Here is a 24258-nt window from a genome sequence, read left to right as displayed (position 1 = left end):
TTAGACTTTTTGTTTTAATGTTAGTTGTCCTTTCTGCCTTTACCTGTCTCTCTTTCCATACTTAGCTGAGTGCCTTGCTACTGATGACTGTGTTTGCAGCAGGCTGCTGAGATGTTGCTGAAGTCAGCAGCACTAATACTGCATTAGAGATCCCACTTCAGGGAAAACAATGTTAGATTTAACCAGTGGGGTACTGCTGCAGTGAAAAGCTGTACACTCGGAGGCACTCTGTGCTTTTTTCAAGCTAACAATATACCAAGCTTTGCTTTCATGAGCAGTAAAATGTAATAGTAATGCTTCTCACTTTAACAGCAGTTTCCAGCAAAGTGCTGTACAAACAGGAGGGTGAAATTCCTCTTGTGTGGAAGACTAGATGCAACTCTCACTGCTCAAATCTTGTGGTTGAACACCCTGAGGATTTGCGAAGGGACCAGAGCCAAAACAGCTTCAAACACATTGACACTGAAAGCAATTTTCTTGTGACTGTATGGATGCAGCAGCCACCAGACTGCAGCGCTTATTATTATGCCCCAGTCCAGAACAACAGCCACAGGGATACTCGTGTTCTGCCCCTTGTGTAATCGTAGCCTGCAGGCAGGATTTTGTCTCCCATTCCTTGATCACAGCTGGAATGTCACCTGTCAATTAGCCCACATCATGCAAAGATGCTGCACAGACACAAAAGCAGACACAATCATGGTCTACCGGGACTTTTTGCTCTAAAAGCCAGATTTTCTGAACTAGAGACAGATTTTCTATTGTCCTGTGTGTAAAAATCTGTACATTTATTGTGTTGGTTGAATGGATGCTCCCTACATTACAAAACATGTTTAAAGAAAAACACACACAGCAGAGACGAAGAAGAGAAGGAGGAGGCTGAAATAGCAAGCAAAGCAGGTGGCCTGGAAATGATTAGCCACGTCCTCATAATGCAAAAATTTAATGGCTTAATGATTTTTTTGTTACACATGGCCAGAAACTTCTATTTTTCATTACTTTCCTCATGCATATAGCAACTCCCCTGCTTACTTTCTGACACATAAATTCCCACTATCCATAAACCCTCATGTGTTTTCCGCTTGCGACATGCTCATGAGAAGTGCATATGGATGATAGCTTAATACATTGATAGCCTCGTTTCTTCCTCGGCATACCCCTTGTCCCTGCTCTGGCTTCCAGGCATAGCCTCGTGATCTTAGCCCAAGCAGCCAGCAGCTAAAATCACTTGGGGGAGGTGGCAGAGGTTGTGATATTTAATGAAATACTTACAGACCCCTTTCCCTCAGAAGCTTCTCTTTGGAGATGAGCCATAACCTAAGAGCTCAAGATTATATGTCATTCGTTGGCAGGCTATGCTTCTTCTTGCTTTTCCATGCTGGTTCATCAGGAAGCTTCTGATGCTAACTGCAAATTGTGGCCATTTCACAAGAGTGGTGGTAGGGGAGGGGCAAACAACTATAATACTCTGGACAGTGAAATGAAATAAGTGAAGCTCCTAAAGGACACTACAAAAAAATACATCCTTCAGAGTCCCTTCATCCCCCATTTCCTTACTATCAATTTTAGAAAAGGTAGGTTCTTTTATTTTTAGTGACCAGTTCAGAAAAACTGAACTGGATTTGGCTGGCATGTCACAGACTTTTCTGAGCCTTGGCACTCCAGGTCTTTGCTGAAACTTCACAAATTTGGCAAAATACCATATTTCTAAGTGGAGATAATGCTGTCTCCTTCAGCAGTGTTAAAGAATGTACAAGTGCTGATAACCCAGCATAGGATCTTGTGAAAGCAGTTGGAAGTATGACTTGATCATGAATTTTCTCTGAAACGGAACTGCATGATCACATCCCTCTAAAATTCAAATTCAACTTCCTGTTCTAAGACAAAGACAAGGAAGACTCCATGGGAAATTTTGAACTGCACATCTATATAAAATTTTGAAGAAAGCATTTCTTTTTTGCTAAAAAGAACTTCCTGTCCTATGTGAATTTTGAGGAATATACAGATATTTACCTTAAGATGCACATCAAAGAATATTTTTACTTGAACTGAAAGTACCTTATTGTCTTCTTGTCTGTATCCACTAAAATGAGAGATGAAATGTCCAGTAGTACATCTCAGAAATGTTGGCTGCCTGCAGAGAAGTACTGCAAGTTATGGGCCTACTTGCAGTTCACTGAGTGTACCTCCTGGTCTGCTGGAAATCTGCGGGCTTTCTACTCATTCAATTTGGATTGAGTCATGAATTAAACTCAAAGCCAGCTACAGGGCTTATGAATGCCTAAATCTATACATCCTCCATCTGTTTCTGTGCTGAATCCTATGAAGTCAATGTTTGCATCAGATGTGTCAAAAATGCTCTATTATACTTTTATGACAGTATACACGCATTCCTGTGTGTCCCTGCAACACTGGATCACGGAAGAAAATAAAAGAACTATATAAGACATTCAATTAAAATTGACCTACATTATTTTCACAGGTAGATTTTGTAACGGGAACACCACAGAAAAGTGTCCATACTTTAAAAAAGATAATGTTTCTTTTACAGCTGTTGAGAAACTCCTCTAAAACCACATTTTTTCAGTATCTAATATGTTCTTAGTATACTGGATAGGGTAGTTATCTATATGTGGGTCAGCGTATCAAAGCCACACTTATGTTTTCATAATTAAAAGCCATCTGGACCTCCTCTCAGCAGTTTGGTACTTGTTTGATGCCACCCATTTGAGGCAGTTGTACTTTGAATCTCTCCATCTGGAAATATTCCCTTTAAAATAGAACTATTTTCACAACTTGTAGCAAATTATTTGGCCCACCCTGCTGCTGCATAGCAGGGCCAGCTACACCTACATATTCCTGACAGATGTTTCTCTAACTTGTTCTGAGAAACATCAATCTCTCTATACAATATATTCCAGGGCTTTAAAACCTTTAGAGCCCTTCATCACAGTGTCCAATCTCAGTCTCCCTTGCTGCAGTGTGAATAATTTTTTAATGTTGTTTATGTTAGATATGGCGGTGATTCATCAATGTAGAATTACCAAATTCAGGCATTCAGAAATCATGAGGAAAGTTTTAGAATTCATATGGTAGTTATGAAGAAGTACAACGTGAGTCTTTTTCTGCCATCCAGCTTCTGACTGTTGCTTACTAATCCTTCTCCTCAACTGTGCTGAGAAAGCTAAGGTTTGCATGGCACTTGCATGTGGTTTAAAGACAACAGGAGATTAGCACTGTCCCCTGATACATTTTGAGAATTGACAGGAAATAGAAAAACCTTTCTTGATCATTGAGTCATTTTATAATGGTCTGGAAAAGGATTTTACCTCTGCAGAATATACCTTAGGGAATAATATTTTTTTATATTTTAATGTCTTTGTGGAAATAAGAGACATCAGACAGCTGAATCTTTTCTAGACATCATGTGTCCTGGTGGTAGCATGTTTGTGCTTTTGCAGTGAGAAGAAAATCTTCTAATTTAGATGATCAAATTCTTGAAGGTTTAATTTGAAGCCACAAACAAATGATTAAATCAAAGTGTTTATGCAATATCAAAAACAATTTTTAACTCAAGGCAGTCTCATGTTGTGCTGCTTCAGTAACAACGTTTTACACTACGCGTTTTGCTTTGCCCCAGTCTCCTGATGGTCAGTGGGTAAGAGCTCCTTTGATTCCTTTATTATCTTGGGTATTAGCAGAAATCATAGGTATTTCAGCAGCTCACTTTACCAATGGAGAACCTGGCTGCTTTGTGCAGAAAATGTTTCAAGTGCAGGCAGTGGTGTTCTTAGAGGTGAACAAGGATGCTAACTTGATGCTAGATGCTAAGTAGATGCTAACAAAGATGCTTCAGATGCTAACTTTTAATTTGATCTGTACCGCCAGAATCTTCCCTTGTTTTATTTTGAAATTTATCCAAGGCTTTCTCTCACTGCTTAAGGATTGTGTCATAATACTGGTGTTTTCCTTTGAAAAAGGAAAGGTTTCCTTTCATTTGAGGCTACTTGTCTACCAATTTAGTGCATGCACATGACTGGAGGTTTATCATTGTTTCTAATGAGGCAGACTAAGTCTCCCTTGATATGATTTAACAAAGGACTCTGTTCTGGGCAAATCCAGTCTGAACAGCAACTTGTTTTTAAAAACATGGATTAATAAAACAGATACTGTTCTACACTTATTGCAAATGAATCTTTTTCTCTTATACTTTTGGTTTGTACTATAATTGAGTCACAGAATTTAGAGAAACTTGCAACAAATATGAAATGAATTCCTTTATTTCCATGCAGTGAAACAAGTCAATTACAGATATAGCTATAAGAGGAACTCTGTTAAACATTTCTGATCCTTTCATCACGATGCTTTATTCCTAGCAGTACATGATTTTATGATTCTTTCTCTGTCAATCTGAACATTTGAGTGCTGTTTTCCTGTCTATAGCTTTTTGGGATGCTCAGGACTTCTCACTTTCCTTGATCCTAAGTTTTCTCATAGAGTGATGACAACTGCTGGGATGAATATCTACTCTGTTTTTTTGGATAAAGTGTCTAACTGCTGCTTTAAATCTATCCTGAAACATCTGGGGGGTGCTAACTGCGGTTGTGCATTCTGTGTCAGCATTGTAAGAAAACCATCCCTGTTCCCCATCAGTTGCTTAACTAGCTGCTCTAGTAGAGTCTTCCTGTGTGTTCATTTATGACAAAACACATTAAGATCAACATTTTTACATACCTTTAGAGTAACTATTACTAACAGAAAACAAAAGCCTTTAACACAGTTATTATAAACAAATTAACTTTTATTTTAGAGATAAGCAAGGCAACCTTTGAGCTGTTAAAATTAAACAATATTCAAAAGATCCCTTTTTGTTCCCTGTTCTTGTTCCCATCTTGTTCTTAAACAAGTACAATATATTTTCCTTTAAAGAGAGAATCAAACAAGCTGTGATATTTCTGCAAAACTGTTATTAATATTTTGCCAGAATTATGACATGAGTAAGAAACAACATTTGTACTAGCAAAGAGGAAAAGAAAATTCAAAAAAAGAAGTTCTAACTCTGCCATCTCTTGACCTCTTGTTCAGATAAGTAAAGATAAATTATTTATGAGGTATCAAAATTAGGAATCTGCCTACACTGAAACATCTTTCAGCCTAAACCAGACTGTGCCAGTCAAGGTCATAGCTGTGTGAGTTCTTTCCTCTTACCACATGAACCATGGAATTCACAGAACTTACGATGCATGGATGTACATCAGCTAAACCATTTCTGGGAATACTCAGATTTGTCTCAGTTCAGTAATGAGCTGTTGTGATTCAGATATAAGATGTCTCATGTCACTACATCCTACTGATACATGTTGGGAACCATTACCGATCTTTTGATGGCCAAACTAAGCAATTGTGCAACAGGTATTGCAAAAATGAGATACCAGAAGTGGAGTCCAACTCAGAGGCATTTTTTCTTATCCTGGATCCTTTCTAAGGATTTACCTGAAGATAAACATGAAGAGAAATATTAATTGTAAGTGTAAAGCAATTGTAGGCTTATGAAGTTTCTTGTTATCAAGTCATCTGGAATTTCTATCTTCAGCGTGATGCTAAAAAGATGTATCAGTTCTAGGAAAATCTGATTTTAATAAAAAACTGAGTTCTTTAAATCATCAAGTACCATAAAATGTTTTCTTCTGGAAAGGAGTCATAGGCCACCTCAAACAGTTCAAATACTATAGAATTTGCATACACTGCCACTCTGCTCAGTGACAGCTGCACTGTGGTAAGATTACAGTAAGGGTGTTTAAAATGAACCCAGCAGATTTAAATCTTTCATTTGCTTCCAGTAGATGCTGAGGAACCTGGTCTTGTTCTGCCACTGCTACCACTAACAATAGAGAGGAAGGAAGTGTGGTGCTGAGATCCCTGAACTAGTTGGGGGCAAGCCAGCTTTGATTTGGATGCCTTGGTAGCTTGGCATAGTGATTAGGCTAATAAGACTAGCTGAAATTCAGGGCTCATTAGCTCTGATGTAGTGCTAGGGTCATCCAGCTATGTGATCTCAGTCCCAAGATGGTAGGTCTGCCATCCACCTTGTGCTTGTTTCACTCTGCACCGTGCTCTGTGTTGCACTGAGAGGCCATATTAGTTTGGATCTGTCTAGTTAAGTTCTTAAGTTTAAAATAAACCTGACAAATTGAAGGTCCCTGTTCATACTTGGCATATGTGAGTGACTGACATTCAGGTAGCCGGACTGTGCTTTGGCTTAAGAATGACTTGTTCTAAAATTTATGAAGCTGCCAGGCTTTAAGAAAATGTTTAGAACTAATGTTTTGTGGATACTTGTAAATAATACAGGATTGCTTTTGCTGGTGTGCACCCAACAACATTTTGATTTGCAAAGCATTGTCTGTTTGTCTCAATACCAGGCCAGTAGTGATCACTGACTGTTAGCAGTTCTGTCTCCTAGCACAATCGATACTATTTTTACAATGATTTAATTACATAAATTCCTGCAAAGGTCCCTCAGCAAACATCACCTCGTGTAATGCATATCCTAACTAGTAAAAATTTTCACGTTCTTATTGGATAAATGATTTCCTGAATCTCTCTAAAGTTTTTGCTTATACAGCTCCTCTGTCCTCTTCTAGAGATAACGGGTAAAAAAACTCTAGTAGTGACCTAGGTATGAATGTGCAAAAAACATATGGACCCTTTCAGGTACAAAGAATTATACACATGTGAATAATGTGGTTGATGCAACTTGAAAATGGTATTTAGGAAAATTGTGTGTGAAGATCGGATTCATGTGCTGATTTTGAGTAAAGGCTTTTACTTTGTGTTTCAGTGGCTGTTCCCTCACCAGTGCCAGCTTGTGAACCCGAGCCCAAAGCAAACGGGCATTACACATCTCCACGGCTCTCTGTTTCCTCCCGAGCAATGGTTGTCGCTACCATGGAAGCACCTTCTCAGGGCCTGCAGACAGTCATGAAGTGGAAAACTGTGGTGGCCATCTTTGTTGTGGTTGTGGTATACCTGGTGGCTGGAGGACTCGTGTTCCGTGCCCTGGAGCAGCCCTTTGAGAGCAGGCAGAAGAATACCATCGCGCTGGAGAAGGCAGACTTTCTTCGGGAGCATGTTTGTGTAACCCAGCTAGAGCTGGAGACCCTGATTCAGGTAGGGCATATGAAGATAACAGTATTTCTCAGACATCAGTGTGAACAGTATGGCAATTTTCTGATCAGCTTTACAGATGATGTAAATAGAAATTGTCTTCGCTAGAATAATTAAAAATGTGTGCAAAGAAAATTGAAACTTAATATTTGGTACACATTTTTTGTGAGAGGTGACAAATTTTCAAAATATCTCTAAGTTTTCAAATGATATGAAGTCTAATTTATTTCTCCAACATTAAACACAGCAAAAAAGAGAGGCAACAGAATATGGTAGGTGGGAATTATGAAATACATATTCTGTCAAGAATTTTGAAGTGACAGGCACAGTAACTTATGGGTTTGCTGTTGAGAATATTAGGTAAATGAATGATTATGAAAGTATACAATTAAAAATAAAAAGTAATACTCATTTAAGAACTACAGATTTTTTTTAGTTCAGTTTAATATGAAAAGTTTTGAATAAATTTTGAAGTAAATAAGTACTAAATATCTAGGATGAAATAACATGCAATACAGGTCTATCAAAGGTAGAGTTACATTTCATTGTTTAACATTCTAGACTTAGGAAAATATGGATCTCACTTATCACACTTCAGTACAGTATCTTTTAGGATTCCATGTAGAAACCTATCACTGAGCCTGAAGAAAATGGAGATTAGATACGAGATGTGAGATACTGAAAGAGTATATCCCAACAGTGTCCAACATCAAAGTTCAACCTCATATTTCAGACCTGAATTTGTCTGAGCTCTCCAAGAGCACAATATATTTAGGTGTGGGGTGTCATACTGGAGCCCCATTGTGATTTCAGTCTTTGTTTTGAAGAACACAGAATTGTACCCTGTTCTATTGTGTCTGTCCACCCAGTTGTGCTATATAATTAGAAGTAAATCAAACTTCATTTTACAAGGTATCACAGACATAGTATTTCTATTAGAAAACTGTTCCAGTATCTCATTGCTGTGACAACAAAAATGTTCTGCTAGTTTCCAGCCTAAATTCATTCCGTATCTTTGTAGTTGTTCTACAGCCAACTTTTCTCCCTCCTTCCCTCTCCCCACTGCTTAATCGATTCCTTTCCCTTGCCCATGTGTGCAGATAGCAATGCTCTTCTGCTTCTCCTAAGCCAAACAACATTTTTCTGTTTCTTTGCAGATAGATGTGGGCACTCCCTGCTTGTACTGTATGTTCACAGAAGACAGGTCAGTTCTGAGTCAGAAGCTGTGTACCTGTGTTTGTGCAGCCTGGTACTTTAGCTAAGGAAGCAGCATAGTGCTGATGTGACTATACAGCTTTTGGATCAGGGCTGGCTTGGATCACACCCTTCATCTGTCTGCAAAAGACAGGTGAATATGCTTAGTTTGCAGTGTGAATTCTTCTGGTCAAAGATATTGGCTTACATGCATTTCTCATGGCAGTTTTGCAGAGATTAGCATTTTCCTCACCTCCTTAGTATGATGTAATGATTAGAGGATTAAAGTTGGTGTTTTCTGCTTTTTTGTGTGTGTGAAGGGGGAGGGGTGGGAAATGTCACTATTTAAAGATGTGCAATATGCTTTGCTTATTGCAGAGAGTAGGGTGCAGATACAAACAGATACAAACAAGCTAAGCACCTCAACAGAAGGGTGGACTCCTGGAAACAGACTAGTAGAAATATTTTCAAATAGCTCCCCCTTCTATAGCCTAAAATATGTATCAATTTTAATTCTTTACTTTGCACAATCTTTTTTCTTTCTTTCAAGCCAAAAGTGGCATTATTGAAATAATAAACAGGCTTGCTATGTGTTCAGAAGGCAAATGTTTCAAACAAATCTTATTGTCTTTTGAGATTTCAGTACATCCTCAGGCATTATCATGGTTAACTGGAAATCATCTGCAAAGATAAATTAAATGGGTTTAGTAGCTTAGCATGTGAATGTCTTAAAGCTAAGTAATGTGAAATATTGAGACAGATATGTCAATAAAGAACAACTTCCTTTGGATTTTTCTGTAAGTCTGGGGGTGAACCTGGTTCTAGAGGTGTAGCTGGGTGTGCTGGTACAGAAAACTGATTGTAACTGACTTGCACAGAACAATGAACCACTGCTCAAAGATGGTATCAGGGTTAACATTGTGCTTTCATGTCGATGATCTCAAAAGTGACATCTCCCTAGCTGACAGAATGGATGACTGCATTGCACCAAATGTGGCATCTGCCCTTACAGCTGTGATTTCAGACTGATGTGACAGCTTTCACGGGTCCTGGCTGTTGTGCTGTGTGCAGTTATCACCTGACTGAGGGAACTATTTTTTATTAATGTCATTTGATTACCTGATAGCCTCCAGATAGAATATGAAAAAAGAGAGACCTTAGAACTGGTGTGTTTCCTTCCATTGTGGGGGTGGCTCTAGAAGAATCTTTTAAGGGAAAGTGTCTTTGTTAAACTAATGATAGGAAAAAAAAATAAATCTTACAAAGTAGTCTCCTTTGGAAAATCTGCAAAGAGGATGTATGATACTGTACAAGGAAGATGTGAAAAATTCAATATGGATGAGGTGTGGTTTAAAATTTATCTTCTATAGTCCATTGCAAATTCTGTCATTGGTTGTGCAAATGTGAATTGCCCAACTGATTTGCTAAGTTCAGACAGGGAAGTTTACTCAGACTTCAGAAGAAATATAGTGATGCAAGCAGTGTAAATATCTACTAAGACACAAATCTAGATTAAAGTTATTTAAAATACATATTTATCTCATGTTTAGTCCTGATCTAATACTAACACAATGACAGAGATGTTTTCTTCTGAAGACAAAAAGTGTTTCCCAGTGCAGTTTATCTTGCTCCACCTGAAGTTCTTACTCTGTACATTTTTAAACCTCATTACTGCTTCTGAAGATTTCTGTTGCGGTGAAAAAAATTCATTGTTTACTGCCTTATGTGATCTACTACTTGAGTCAGTGGTGAATGGCAGAGTGAGATAATGACAAAATCAGATACTTTATTCCAGCACTTTCGAAGATGAATTTTCAGAGTGTGAGAGAAAGGAAATGAAGAACACAATGAAAGAGAATGAAACTTCAGTTACTTAACTGAATTTAACTGTGCTGTACCCACTTGAAAATATCACAGAAGGCAACTGGACTGAAGTGATTGGATATAAAACTGGAAAAAAAAAACATTAGTAATTACATATATTTACACGGTTATGAGAAATGCTTTTTTCTCTCATGGCATAGCTATACAATCAATGAATATATAGGTGTTATAATTAAGAAATACACAAGAGTTTGGCTAAGCAGGTTATTACACCAAAAGGAATAGATAAAGGACTTATCGTTGTCCTAGGCTTGCTGGAAAAATCCTAATGGAGGGATCTCCAGAAAGAGATCCTTCCCCCCAGGGTCTGGGAGAGGCGGAGCCAAGCTCCACCCCTTCCAGCAGCACAGGTGAATTGCCTTCACCTGTGCTCCCAGGGCTGATTCATTGCTTGCCTCAGGTGATCAATAAGAGATTCAGGCCACGATTTAGCAGTTCCCACACTCATGGCATAAGCTTATTTGTAGAGGGTATAAAAAAAAAATAACGTTGCCTTTGTAATAATGCACACTTGGTGGTTTTATGAAGAGATTAAATTATTTACAACCAGGAGAGGCAGGCAAGAAGACCTTCAGTGTGTTTTGGTGTAGTAATTCCTGTGGGTATAATAAAGGTATTGATATTCTTTCTGTGTAGTCTGTGCACCATACGTGGGCAAACACTTTCATAATGAGCCCCACTTCTGTAATAAGCCCTGCACCGTGACATAAGGGTGTGGCTTGCTGCTCTAACAAGTTATTTACGTAGATTATTGGTGGCCTGTTGTTTTTGTTTTTTTTTTTTCTCTTTTCCTTCAGGGTTTTGTTTAGGAGTGGGAATGGTTTTAGTAAAATAAAAAATAAAAAATCACCCACTTAGGAACTTAATCATATTATCCATGTCCACTAATGACTACAGCAACTCTAATGAGTTAGACTGTAAGCTGAAAAGGAAGTGGAGTTTGAAACGCGTAAGTCAGATGTTACTGGCTAATTATGCTAGGAAGAGTTCATATTTCTGATAGGCACTCTTGATTAGAGTTCTGAACTACTTTTCCCCTGAAGATAAACAAGACAGGGAACATCCTGTGAAGATATCCTGAAGCACAAGTCCTATGAGGAGTGGCTGAGAGAGCTGGGATTGTTTAGTCTGGAGAAGAGGAGGCTCAGAGAAGACCTCATTGCATTCTACAACTTCCTGAAGGGAGGTTGTGTGAAGAGGGATTTGGCCTCTTCTCCCAGGCACCGAACAGGACCTGGGGAAGTGGTTGCAAATTGTACCAGAGGAGGTTTAGGTTGGACATGAGGAAAAACTTTTTCTCTCAGAGAGTGGTCAGGCACTGGAATGGCTGCCCAGGGAGATGGTGGAGTTGCCATCCCTGGCAGTGTTCAAGAGGCATCTGGATGAGGAGCTGCAAGATGTCGTTTAGTGCTTGTGGTAGCAGTGGTAATGAGAAGATGATTGGACTAGGTGATCTTATAGGTTGTTTTCAACCTCATGATTCTGTGATTCTATGTGAGTGATGTTCTATTGTATGTAAATGACAATTTCCTTCTATGATTCTATATTTCAGTTTCAGTGTAGGAAACAGACTGAGCTAGGAACGGTGCAGAACTTTGCAGCTGTTCTGTAGATATGTTGCTTCGAGAACTCAGCTGAGACATTTACAGGGACTAGGGACCTCTCTGGACTTAGATCTGAATATTTACAGATGGGAAATGCTAAAAATTTCATGATCTGTGTGAAGTGAGAGAGTCTTGCCATCGAGATTGTCCCTGTTTGAGTTTTGTGCAAGTCTTAGTTTAGCAGGATACATCTGTTTAGGTGAACTCCTGGTGATGGTGGTGGTAAAGGGATCCTTTAATCATTACATGACCAAAAATTGCATATTAATTGCTGGTAGCTGCAAGGCTTCTCTGCTTTTCCTGCCCACTTCCTGTTCTCCTAATATATTCATCACTGTGTACAAAGTGCTGGGTATTTATCAGATGCAATGAAGTAGCTGGGTATTTATAAATGAATGATGTCAGACAAGCTTTAAAGAAAAAGAAAATGATTTGTTGTGGTTGTGAAGGGAGCCTGAGACGCTGTAAGCTACCTAAGGCAATGGGAGATGCTCCTTCACTTCAGCATTCAGTGTTTGGCCCTAACAGACATGCTAAACTGTGCAAACTCAAATGTGTTTTAAGTGTTGCAATTAGCTCTATGACATTCACACACTCATGGGGAAGGCAACCAGCATTCCTCGACAGAAGTAAGGTGCCAGGGTAGCTGACAGCATGTCATGGCCTATTTAAACAGGCAACCTGTCTGTTATGCTGATTTATGCTCTTGTAGGTAAACAAATGATCTCTGATTTCACAGCACCTGCAGTATGCCAACAATGGTACAGAAGCCCTTTCAAAGGGTTTGGTCCTAAACACTTTCTTACCCTAAATTCTTATTTCCTCACATACAGACAGGCACTGAGGTGCCCTGCTGGCTTCATGTAACTAGTCCAAGTCTCCAAGTCTGGAGTTTGCTCATCCTGTAACTTTATGGTCAGCTTTGCCTGACATGCAGAAACAGTATTGAAAAGAATTGTCCTATACTGATCTCCTTAGATACACCCCACCTCTATATTTGTCTGCCTCTTCTCCTCCAAATCTTTTCCCCATGTTGGCACTAGTGTTTTTGGCAGTAATGTTTCTGAACTTGCAGTGCGGGAGCAGGTTAGCTGATACTAAGCCAAGCAAAAACATGTAACTTTCAGCAGGTGCAGTTCTGAGTAGACTCACGTTAGCTTAAGCTGACTTTGAAGCTGCACTACTCACACTACTTTGCTGCTAGAAGTGGCTTCTCTGACCCCTTTTTGTCAACCATGTGATGCTTGCAGACATTCTCCATTCCCTCTGTCCCCATTCTCCATCCTCATTCTTTGTCCCCCAATGCCTGATTGCAAAGTTGTTTCATGATGCTTCCGCAGTTATTTGTTCCTTTTTGATGGCATATTTATATATAATTTTTACTTTAGTTAGCATAAAATATAAAAAACCTTATCAATTATTAATTGCTTGGGAAATAAAATCTTTGGCTGACTAGCTTCAGTTGACCTCATGAACATTATTTGTATTTACCACCTTTCTTGCTGCTTCCAACCTCAGCTGTTCACACTGGGGAATTTCTTCCTCTGACAGTTACTGCTGCAGGAATGTTATTTATGGATCTCTTTTGGTGTTGGACTTCTTCTCCAGTGCTTTGTATCTTTTGTCATTTATCTATGTATTGTGTCTTTATTCCATTTCAATATCTGTTTGGTTTAGTCATATATTCAGATCTTGTGTACAGAGGATACTAATATACTTGGAGCAGGTATTAAAAAGTAAATCTAAGCTGTTCTCATGGCCCTAATAAATTATTTTTGGAGCCTGTACTTATTTGCATTGGATACTGTAAGGCACACACAAGGCTGATTTGTTGTCTTTTTCTTTGCAGCATGCTATTGATGCAGATAATGCAGGAGTCAGTCCCATAGGAAATTCCTCTAACAACAGCAGTCATTGGGACCTTGGAAGTGCCTTTTTCTTTGCTGGAACAGTCATCACAACAATAGGTATGTTTATGTTTATCTTTTAAAATACAGAGTCAAGTTGAGAGCTGGATTACAAGTAAATTTGTGGAAGGTAGATCACAAAGAAGTGGCTAATCTGTATTTTAGTTCTCAGGAGGTGTGCCTCATTGTGTCTCAAGGGCATTGGGCCTCTGGGTAAATAATCAGAAGCTGTTTCCATAATTAGGGTGGAAAAACAATGCTGAACTGAAAACAAGCATCACTGATGTAGCTGAGGGTTTATTATGCTGTTCTTAATGTTAGGGCAGGTGAACTCAATTATCATGAAAGATCAAGTATCAGTACTAGATGGAATAACTGTTATATGTTGTTGGCAATTTGAATTTTAATATTAAAAGTTAATTCACCCATGAGTAACTCTCTTTCATCAGTTTTGATATATACTCTTAAATTTGGTACAAATTTTTCTTTTTTTGCACTACTACTTGTAACTGGAAATGTATCCACATAATTAACACATTATATCTTAAAAACCTTCCTTATTTTCATACCAGTAGTATGTTACTGGAAGGAATGTCACAAACTGTAGATTATGCAAAAAAAAAAAAAAAAAAAAAACACCCAGAAAAAAAAACCAAAACCAAACCATTCTGGAATTCGTGGCCTTGAAATATTTTTACTTTTTTTTCTGTTATTTGAAGAGTGTTCTAATAAGCTTTTCTTGAACCACTGATTTTAGTAAATTTGTTATTCAGGCCCTTGTCATTTGTGTCTCCTGTATATTGTGTCCAATGTATTTAGTGTCTTCATCTGTGAATGCTTATGCTAGGTTTGCTAGGGTTTCTGTCCTGTCTTCTGTGAACACGTTACTCAAAGATGAAGAAGTTGGATTTTTATTATTCTGTTCTGAAGGAAAATAAGATAACTGATATCACTAGTGGCAAAGTTAATCTCCAGATAATCATACATTGGCTTTATAATTTTAAGTTTGATTTCAGTGCTGTCTTGATTAGGAGTCAAGAGTTTGGAAATCATTGGAAAATTTTTTGGCTTTTTATTTGCGTTGCTTTTAAGTATTCTTCTCACTTAAATCACGAGAGTCTGATTTCTTCAAGTTCTTTGCATGGCTAATACAACAAAATAACCTGGTGCATTTGCAAGACTTGCTGTGTTGCCCAAACAGTAGAGTCCTGGTGCCTTTAGATCAGTGTAGTCTTGTGCCTTTACTTTGTCAGGATGAGGATGAAAGAGTGATTACATAAAGCATACTCCTTTGTGTGGTCCTCTATATGCTAAGCTACATTGCCATGTATTTTTAATGGCAGCATTAAAAATAAAACCAGGCGGTGGAGATAAAGAAAACATTTCTGAATCAAATGTTTATAAAACCCTCCCTAAATATTTGTTTACTCAGTAGACCCAAGTGGCAAGCTTTTAAATTACTCATTGAAATAAATGCCACTTTTTAGTCAGTTTATGTAAGCATATTCTTTGGCATCTGCTATTAAAATAACTTACTGAAAAGAACTTGGATGTTTGCCCGTATCTGCTTTAAGTTCTCCATGAATGAGATTTTTAAAGGCTGCATGAAGTCTACGTATTGTATCTGGGCAAGAAAACGGTTTTATTTTACTCACCAGAGCCCTGCTAGTATCCCTGTTATGCAGATAATCAGTCGATTACTTGGTCATTCTCAGTCCACTAGTGAGTGAAGCCTGAATTTTCTCAGACTTTTAGGAGAAATCTGGGATCTCGGATGCAGCTATGAAAAGGACTGTGGTTTGGAGCATAGATAGTGTTGTGAGTCAGCATAGTCCTTTCTCCATCATGTGAGATGGATTTGTCCAGTGTTCGTGTTACAGAATGCTAGTTATCACAATCATGTTGTCTCTGGATCACCTTCAGATCAAACCATCTCTGGTGTAAATTAAGTAGGACTGTAGTATATATTCCTCATATTCCTGTTCCTAAATACATTCTGCTACCTTCCTATGTGTTGCAAAATCTGAAAAATTCTTTCCTGTGGCTTTAAGAGGCAGTACAAGTGTGTTTTCTTTCCACTCGTCAGAGTGGTGAGGGGAGAGGAAATTATGAGCTAACCACTGAAAATGAGTCTTGTCGGGTGAATCGCACTCCTGTCAGGAAATAATTGACAAAGCCTGAGAGGAGCAGCAGTGTGCAGGCACCACGCCAACACTGCATGATCTTTGTGCCATGATAAGTCAAGCTAGATTAGTTAATCACAAAACAACTTCAAATAGGACCTGAATTTATAGAAGAAATGGGTAACTGAGTATACAAATGAAGAACTAAATCTCTATGGATAGCTTGCCTGGGAAGTGACATCATTCCATGGAAAATCTGTAAATAGAAATCACATGTGGAACAAAGGCATCTCTGCAGTAACAGCCCATTAGTTTTTCTAAAAAGCCCCATGTAAGTTTGAAGTTTCCAACAACTATTTTTCTCTACAGGGTATGGAAACATTGCCCCAAGCACAGTTGGAGGCAAGGTATTCTGCATCTTGTATGCCATCTTTGGCATTCCTCTGTTTGGCTTCTTGCTGGCTGGAATTGGAGACCAACTTGGAACAATCTTTGGGAAGAGTATCGCAAGGGTGGAAAAGGTTTTCAGAGTAAGCTCTATCAGTTTTTTTCTTCCATTGTGTAACTTGCTTTTAATTCTGTTGCTGTTACCTGCAGTCCTTTTTACATATTGGGCACCTTGAAGGATTTACATTGCGAGCTGAGAAGATAATCTCCTTAAAAGCCTTTGTAGTCAGTTGAAAGAAACTGACTTCTGTAGATGGTGATGCAGGAGTAGGCTCTGTATTTCCTTTCTGAGGAAATCATCTTTTCAGTGACTATAGGCTATCTCTGGAGAATATATCTACTAAAATAGTTTCTTTACAAGGACTAGTTTAAAACAGCCTTCCAAACATCACAGGTTATTTTTGACAAGTATATCTGATCACTGAACATAGAAGTTAGTATAATATTAGATGAAAGAGGGATGCTGAGTAGGTCCTGACTGTATTATATAGTAAACTTAAAGGACTTGGAAATCAGGGTTACTGGAGTAAATACAAACTTGGAAAGAGAAATACCTGACTGATACACTTTCGCTGCGAGAGACTGAAGCCCTGGAGTAGATTTGCTGGTAAAAGAACTGGTACAATACCTGTGCGTAGAATTGTTTTCATTGTGTTTACCCACTCTATGTACCTTATGCACATAGACTTCTGCATGGATTTTCCAGATTTGAATAGGTCATATAATTTCCCTTCTTCTAACTGCTACCATCTATTTTTTGGGTCTATATCACCAAGAGCAATTCTTTTGCAAGCACTGCTGCAGGCCTGGCAAATGATAATTTGCTAATTTGCCGATGGTTCACTTCAGAGATTGTCTTTTTGAAGCATAACTTCTAGAAGTGACCTGTGGTTCCTTTGGAAGCAGCGTAACTGGAGGTAAGTCTTTCCAGGGATGGAGAAGATGAAAAGCTGTCCAAACTGGTTAGCGTAATAGGCATCTATTTCTAAAACATTCCCACAGATGAGAGCAAATTACTTGTAGCTGTATTTTAAAGGAAATAATTGAGTATTAAACTGGAGTATGAGCAATTTCCTTTTTAATTAACTTACTGTGAAGTGTCCCAGACTAGCCATAAGGAGTGTCTCTCAGACTAAATGTGGAAAAAGGTGGCTGGTTGATTACGGGTGAGTAAGCATTTACATGCCTGACTGAGCACTTGAAAATGGCCTACATTTTTATGAACTAAAAATAAGGTTATTGAAAGGTGACTGGCTGGTTCTGCAAAAACAAAGGTAGTCAAGATCACTACTTTCTTTTCAGGCTAGCTTCTTGTTACTGTACCTACTTTATCTGAAAGGAATCTTGGAACCTTCCAGACTGCTTCTGCTTCCCCAAAAGTACAGTAGTTATAGTGTGAGTCAGAAAGTCTTTGATTAATTCTCAACTGTACTACTGGCTTTCTAGGTGACTTGGACAAAACCATTAAACTGTCAGCATGATAGTTTACAAATAAAAATAATACGTCCTATTTGAAGTATTTTGAGATTCATAGATGAATGCTGATACTAATAATTAATACAGAATATTGCTCTTCAGCACATAATGGGAGTTCTTTTGGTATTCAAAGTACTCCTTTCTTTCCTTGATTTAATGTAGTTGCTTGTTTTTATAACCATCCAAACTATTCCTTTTCCTCCTTGGTATTTTGAGAGCCTCCAAAGCAATGTATATATCCCCAAGATATGTTTATATATATATATGTATGTATGTATACATATATATATATGTATACATATATATATATATATATATATGCATAATATATACTTTATTATTAGCTACTGCAAATTATAATGATCATTATAATGATAATATCTATATAAATTATTAATATGTTTTGTTTGCATAATCGGAAACCATGTATGTTTGAAACTAATCAGACAATCCAGAAGTGAAGCAACAGTTCTTGATTTAATTATGAGCAGTGAGCAAAACTGAGCTCTACATGTAGTTTTTGTTATTCAATGTGTAAGTCTTCTTATTTTGTCTCCATGAGGAACTCAAATTCAACATATTTGTGGGCATAAAGCAACCCACTACAACTAGAGAAGACACAAAAATTTACAGAATACTTATAATGAGACTGAAAGGTACAAATGTAGGCTAAGAAGACACTAGAAGAGCTAAGAAAATATTGAGTGGTGTGCCTCAAATCCTTTGGAGGCTCACTGAGTATGTATCAGTATCAATTGATATTATATACTGCATTTCTAAAAGCTTTTGAGAAGTTTTCTCATCAAAGGGTATAAGAAAATCAAGCTGTGGTAAGGAAAGAGAGAAGATCTCACACATCAGTAACTGTCTGAAGGAGAAATGGAGATTAGGAGTAGGGCATCGGTGTGAATCAGCTGGAGTCCTGTTGGAATCTTACAGTTTTGACAGGAACGGTCTGGAGTGACTCAGACAAGAAGATGAATATGCAGATGACAGAATCTACACATGACAGAGTCTGCAAATTGCATCTCTAGATATTTCAGAATAGCTAAAATGAAAGGTGCAAAATCATGATGATAAATGAAATCTAATGTTAGCAATACAAAATAATGCTGAGTTCTTTAGTTTGAGGAAAGAAATTCTAATATATTTAGTCAGAGATGACAATTGTATTTCACTACTCCTAGAGGGATTTGGGATTACTTCTTTTACTATTGTGGTTGCTTCTTTGAAGATAACTGCAAAACCTAGTGGGGGTTAAGAAGTGTAAGAGTGTCAGCAAAGGGGCTGAGAACCAGATGGAAAAGATCCTTCTGTACCTGCACAAATCTATGGTGCAATTGCACTGTGAGCCCCCCATTCAGTTCTAATAACCCAATTTCTAAAACAATTAAGAGAAATTAAAAACAGTACTACGGTCTGCACCTGCAGGCCTTGTAGCTGAATCTCTAAGGCTGCATTCACTACTTACCCATATTATTTGCCCATTCTAATGGGTTCTTGCCTCTCTAGAAGATCATGGGCAATTTGGGACAGTCCAGCTACATTTGAGGAAGGAACTTCATAAGGTCTTATCAAATAGGCACTACAGCCAGAGTGTTGAGAGAATATTTGAGCACAGGAGCTGGACACATGCCACTGCATGTTTTGATTATAAAGGTAATGTTGCCACTATTTCAGTGTGTAGATAACCAGAAAAATAACTATTTACTTCTCTGTGATTAAGGAGGGTTGGAAGTACTTCACTGCAAAACAGTGCTTTGGGAAAACAGGAACTTTCACATATCTTTTTAGGAAAGGGATGCACTGTATTGGACTTCAGAGAGGAATCCTGAACATTGCACATTGGCTAATTTATGCTGTCTCTCCTATTGTAATAATACTGCTTCATAAAAGTAAATAAGCATCAACCAGGTCACAGACATAAACCAAAGTATCCCCTGCGCAGACTCTCCCTATTCAGCTACTGATTACTCTGATATAGGAGTTAGAAATGATGATCTTTTTTGTGTCCCGTCCAACTTGGGGTATTCTATGATTCTATCTTCAATAACCTGGGCAGAAACTATCTTCAAATCTGTTCTCACTTAGACACAAATGTGATGGTTAAAGAAATGTATGTACAGGGTCATTAAATGCACTACATATTCATGAATCATTCAATATCTGGGCTCGGTGCTGAACTGTGTTCCAAGCTTATCTGAGAAAATCAAGTAAAAACTCAACATTTAATTGAAAAATTGATATTTTTTGTAATCATTTTCAGCTAGCATTGACAATATAGAAATTAAATATACGTTGAAAGGTGGCATAAAACCATAAAAATAGTGCTGTTACCTTGCATGTGGGGGGGATCTTATGAATGACCAGAGGCTGTTTCTATAATAAACAGCAGAACAAACTCCATTCTTTTAGATTGTTCTATACGCACAGAGGTTGAAAGCATCTAAAGATAGAAAGGGCAGCGCTCCAGAGTACACAGCTACAGAATGCACTGTCATTATCCTTAGTTAAATATAGGCTGGATTCAGATAGTCTTTATTCAGACTTTGTAACAAGTCTTTAGTTCTTAACTGGAAGTAGATCAGATGACCATAACCAGACAGATCTTCCCTCAGTTTGCAGTGCGGTACAGATGCAGACATTGAGTGTGGGCACATCATGCTCCTGAGAGGACTTCAGGATTTTCTAGCATGTAAAGTGAAACTGCTGGGAGCATTTCCTAGTCTTGACTCCTTTCACTGCTCTAGCTTACTGCAGCGGTGCTGAGGACAAGCCAGGCAGTACAGCAGGTAGGGCATGGATGACCATACAGGAATGTAAGTAAGCAGTCAGAAACATGGTTGGTGGCAAGACTTCTCCACTGAAGCTCGTGCATCTAGAAAGTACAGTACTTTGTGTAGAAATACAGTGTGTCTTTAAACAAACCATAATTCACTGAATGAGAATTATCAGAACAAGTACATCTGATGCCTGTCTTTCCAGTGTTAAGCTTAAAGAACTTGTTAGCCTGTTGATCTCTTGAGAAATGATGTGCTCCGGATATGAAAGACCTGTAAGTGTTACGGAAATTACATGCATTTCCCCCCTTCCCCCAAAAAACAAACCAGCAATGGGCTTTATCTAAACCTGGAAAAAGATACAGGGAAAAACAGTTGTTGTTGGAAGTTGGGGTGGAAGTGGGGCAGAAGTAGAAATCCCACTGAGCCACTGAGAAGCTTTCTTTAAGCAAATTCTAAAGCTTTACCTTCCTAAACACTGTTGTTTGCCTTTCTGGATAGATTAGATCTATCCTAGCTATTCTTTCTCTTAGAGAAAAAATTCTTTTTAGTGATTTTTGGCTGCTTTATTCTCTTTTGTTATTGTACTGGTGACAGGATTTATCTTTATGAATTCCTTATCTAAAAATGAGTGCAACAACTCAAGGGAAAGAAACTTTGTAAAGGAGAGTAACTGGTACAATGAAGCTGTAAGAGATTTCCGCTTCTCTACCGGGCTAATGCCTTAACTTAGAAACCCCATCTGCTCCCTGCAAGGCATCCATCACTCTGTACTCTGTATCTTGCAGACCCGTACCAGCATTCGTTCTTATTTTCTTAGCAGATATGTTAAGCTTTTAGATGATAATGTTCTCAAAGCCTGAAATTGAAATTCAGATCACAGCTTAGGCAAAATAGGAAATCATTCAGGATTTGCAATTGTTTTTATTGCATTCAAAATTTGACATATAGTTAATAGATAAATGTATAGGAAAATTAGTGATGTTACCTAGCAAGAACCTATACACAGTTGTGAATATATGATGTTGAAAAGTTTGCACTCTGACTTTGTTAATAAAATCTGACACCTTCATTTCTGAGCATATAAAGTTATGTCAAACTGATGGAAAAGTTTCATCTCTACTTCATGACATCTAATCAGATAATACCAGAAATCAACAAAATCTCTTTTAAGTTCTATTTCATTTCCTTACTAGCCAATGTCAGTGTGTTACTACAGTAGCTGCTAAAACTTCACTGAGACTATAAATATCCTATCTTAGGGTTTTGTTTTTGTTTTGTTTTTAATATAGAGTTATTTACTGTTACTTTCTGTACGATTAAAAAGCTGTGTTTTTAATATTTTAATTCTATTTTACTTTTATCACACTCGAGCTTTCACAGAGGAATGAGCTAGAGCAATGATCAATCTGCCATCTGCTGGTATTCTGTCTCTGGACAGAACTGTCAGGAGAGTATGAAATTCAAATCGGTGGTACATGTACATAGTATTATTCCAAGATGACTCAAGACTTATGAGCTGAAATTCCAGTGTTCAGAATTTAGTCTAACAGTTTCCTGGGTCATTTCCACCAAAACGAAATGTCTGATGAATATAAAAATTCTGCTACCAGAAAGGAGTCCTTTGCTTTTGTAATTTAATAAGAAATTCTTATTGTTGCAATAAAGCCAGTGGATCTAATTACATTCTATTATACGTTATTACCACGTTGAGACCATAGAAGCCAGGCAGGAACAGGACTTCTGTATTAAGATTGTGAAGAAAAAGTCATTTATAAACATTATTTTTAAATGGACAGGAAAATACATAGGCAGAGGTAATGTTATTTGTAGCAAATGACAAGTTGGTGTGAGATAGAAAGTTTTGTAGGGAAGAAGCCAACTGGAAATTAAAAGAGAAGTGAGGCTGAGAAGTTGGAAGAAGTAGTTAAGGATGACAGAAATTAAATGGAGCTGACATTAAAATATTGTTAGAAGAATGGGGAGGTAGAATCAAACAGACGTTCACAGAGGAAATTTTCCCCCATAATTTCAGGTGTATTTTGATCTATCCATCTGTCTCTGCTCTACTCATCTTCCTGCTTCTCCAAACCTGGAACTGCTGTTAGGTTCTTCCTTGCAATTATTTTCTATGGGATATGTGATGGACAGGAAGTAGAAAGGAGGCACAATGCACGATTTCCTCAGAATAGACTTCCCTCATCATAATTCTGCAACCAATAAGGTCACAGTAAGTAATGAGTGCTAAGGCTACTTTACTTTCTTCACCACTTCACATCAGCAGCCCCTGTTACAGAGTCCTATAATGTGTTGACCTTGCTGGATGTTGATGTTGACCTTGCTCTTTCAGGTGGGTGAGTTGTACATGAGTCTTGCCTTAAGCTGACTGGCCTTGCAGCCATCCTAGGCAGACATTACAGATGTAGGAGTGAAGACTCTGAAAACTACTACTGCAAGGTATGCATCTAGTACAGCAATGTAGGAGGTGTGTGGTAGACTTACAGTTGAGCTCCCTTTCACTGCAAGAATTATAATAATATTTCTTATGAAGTTGCTAAGTTAGCTGCAGAATGACTTTGAGAAAGAGATGATGCAAATTCTATTGTCATTCACAAGATCACCTTGTTACCGAAGGACCAAAGGTGATTTAACCTTGGAGAGAAACATTACACAGTGTGAACTGACTTGAAGCGGTTTTCATTTGAATTTTGCAATTTTATGCCTCTCTCATTGCTTGGGAACTTGGTTCTTTGAACCTGCTACTGTTTTGCTCCAGATGCAGCAGAATAACTTGCTCAGGAAAAAATTAATCTGTCTGGTGAGAGCTTGTACAGATGAAAAGATTTGTTGCACAGTGCTGATTTACAAGAGCAGTAGAAACAGCAAATGCATGTAAATCTCAGCTCATTACCTATTCTTCTGCCTGTAACTCCTGAAGTGTTAGGCTGAGATTTACAGTTTCATGAACAATGTGAAAGGGGTACTTGTACATTAAAATGGCATTGGTTTATATATGTGCATACTTATGTATGCTTTATTTCAACTATGTGAGCACTTGAATGTACATTTCAACCCCAAGTATTCTGAAATTTAGGAATGATTTAAACTAAAACCTAGATGCAGATAAAAATTTTGCAGTCAGTTATCACTAAATTCACATGGTGAGATGCTAGCAAAAAAGATCTGCTGGTAATGAGTTGTCCTTCATAATTCTCAAGAAGTGTATTTATCTAAAAGTGGACTTGAAAACATAATAATAATAAAAAACTAGACATACACTAGTGTTTGGAAACAATACATCTGTAGTGCCTTATGAAACTGGGGAGTTCTTTACTTCATTTTCAGTTCCTCTATTTGAGATCTGAAAATGTTTTTGTATATTGGGTGATGATAGAAGTGAAATTAAGGGATGCAGGTACTGTAAGAATCCAGAATTGCAGCATCTCCATAGGCTGTATGCAAAGAGCATGGCAGATAGAGCAGCTTGGAAGAACAATTTATAACAGCTAGAATCGTGAGCAAGATGCACCAGACTTAGCAAATGCTGTGCTTCTATTTATTTTAGCTTATCTTCCTCATCAAAGTTTATTTAGACCAAAAATAACTATCTTTAAGAACAGTCGGTGCTGAGGAGTTACTCTCCTGAATCTTTTGTCTATAAAAATTTAAGACTGATGTG

General features: G+C 37.9%; 1 protein-coding gene across 1 annotated transcript in view; it reads left to right on the top strand.

The window, feature by feature from the left end:
* Positions 1-24258, top strand: part of KCNK10 (potassium two pore domain channel subfamily K member 10) — a 56796-nt gene that overhangs the window by 15914 nt on the left and 16624 nt on the right. Inside the window, exons 2-4 of the mRNA XM_052695575.1 lie at positions 6839-7167; positions 13696-13813; positions 16246-16406. Coding sequence (XP_052551535.1) covers positions 6839-7167; positions 13696-13813; positions 16246-16406 — 608 coding nt within the window. The remainder of the gene's footprint in view (positions 1-6838; positions 7168-13695; positions 13814-16245; positions 16407-24258) is intronic.

Source organism: Tympanuchus pallidicinctus, unplaced genomic scaffold (genome assembly GCF_026119805.1).
Source record: "Tympanuchus pallidicinctus isolate F22 unplaced genomic scaffold, pur_lepc_1.0 scaffold3, whole genome shotgun sequence".
Taxonomy (NCBI): Eukaryota; Metazoa; Chordata; class Aves; order Galliformes; family Phasianidae; genus Tympanuchus; species Tympanuchus pallidicinctus.
The sequence above is the reverse complement of the archived record's forward strand: the minus strand, read 5'-3'. Positions and strand labels throughout refer to the sequence as shown.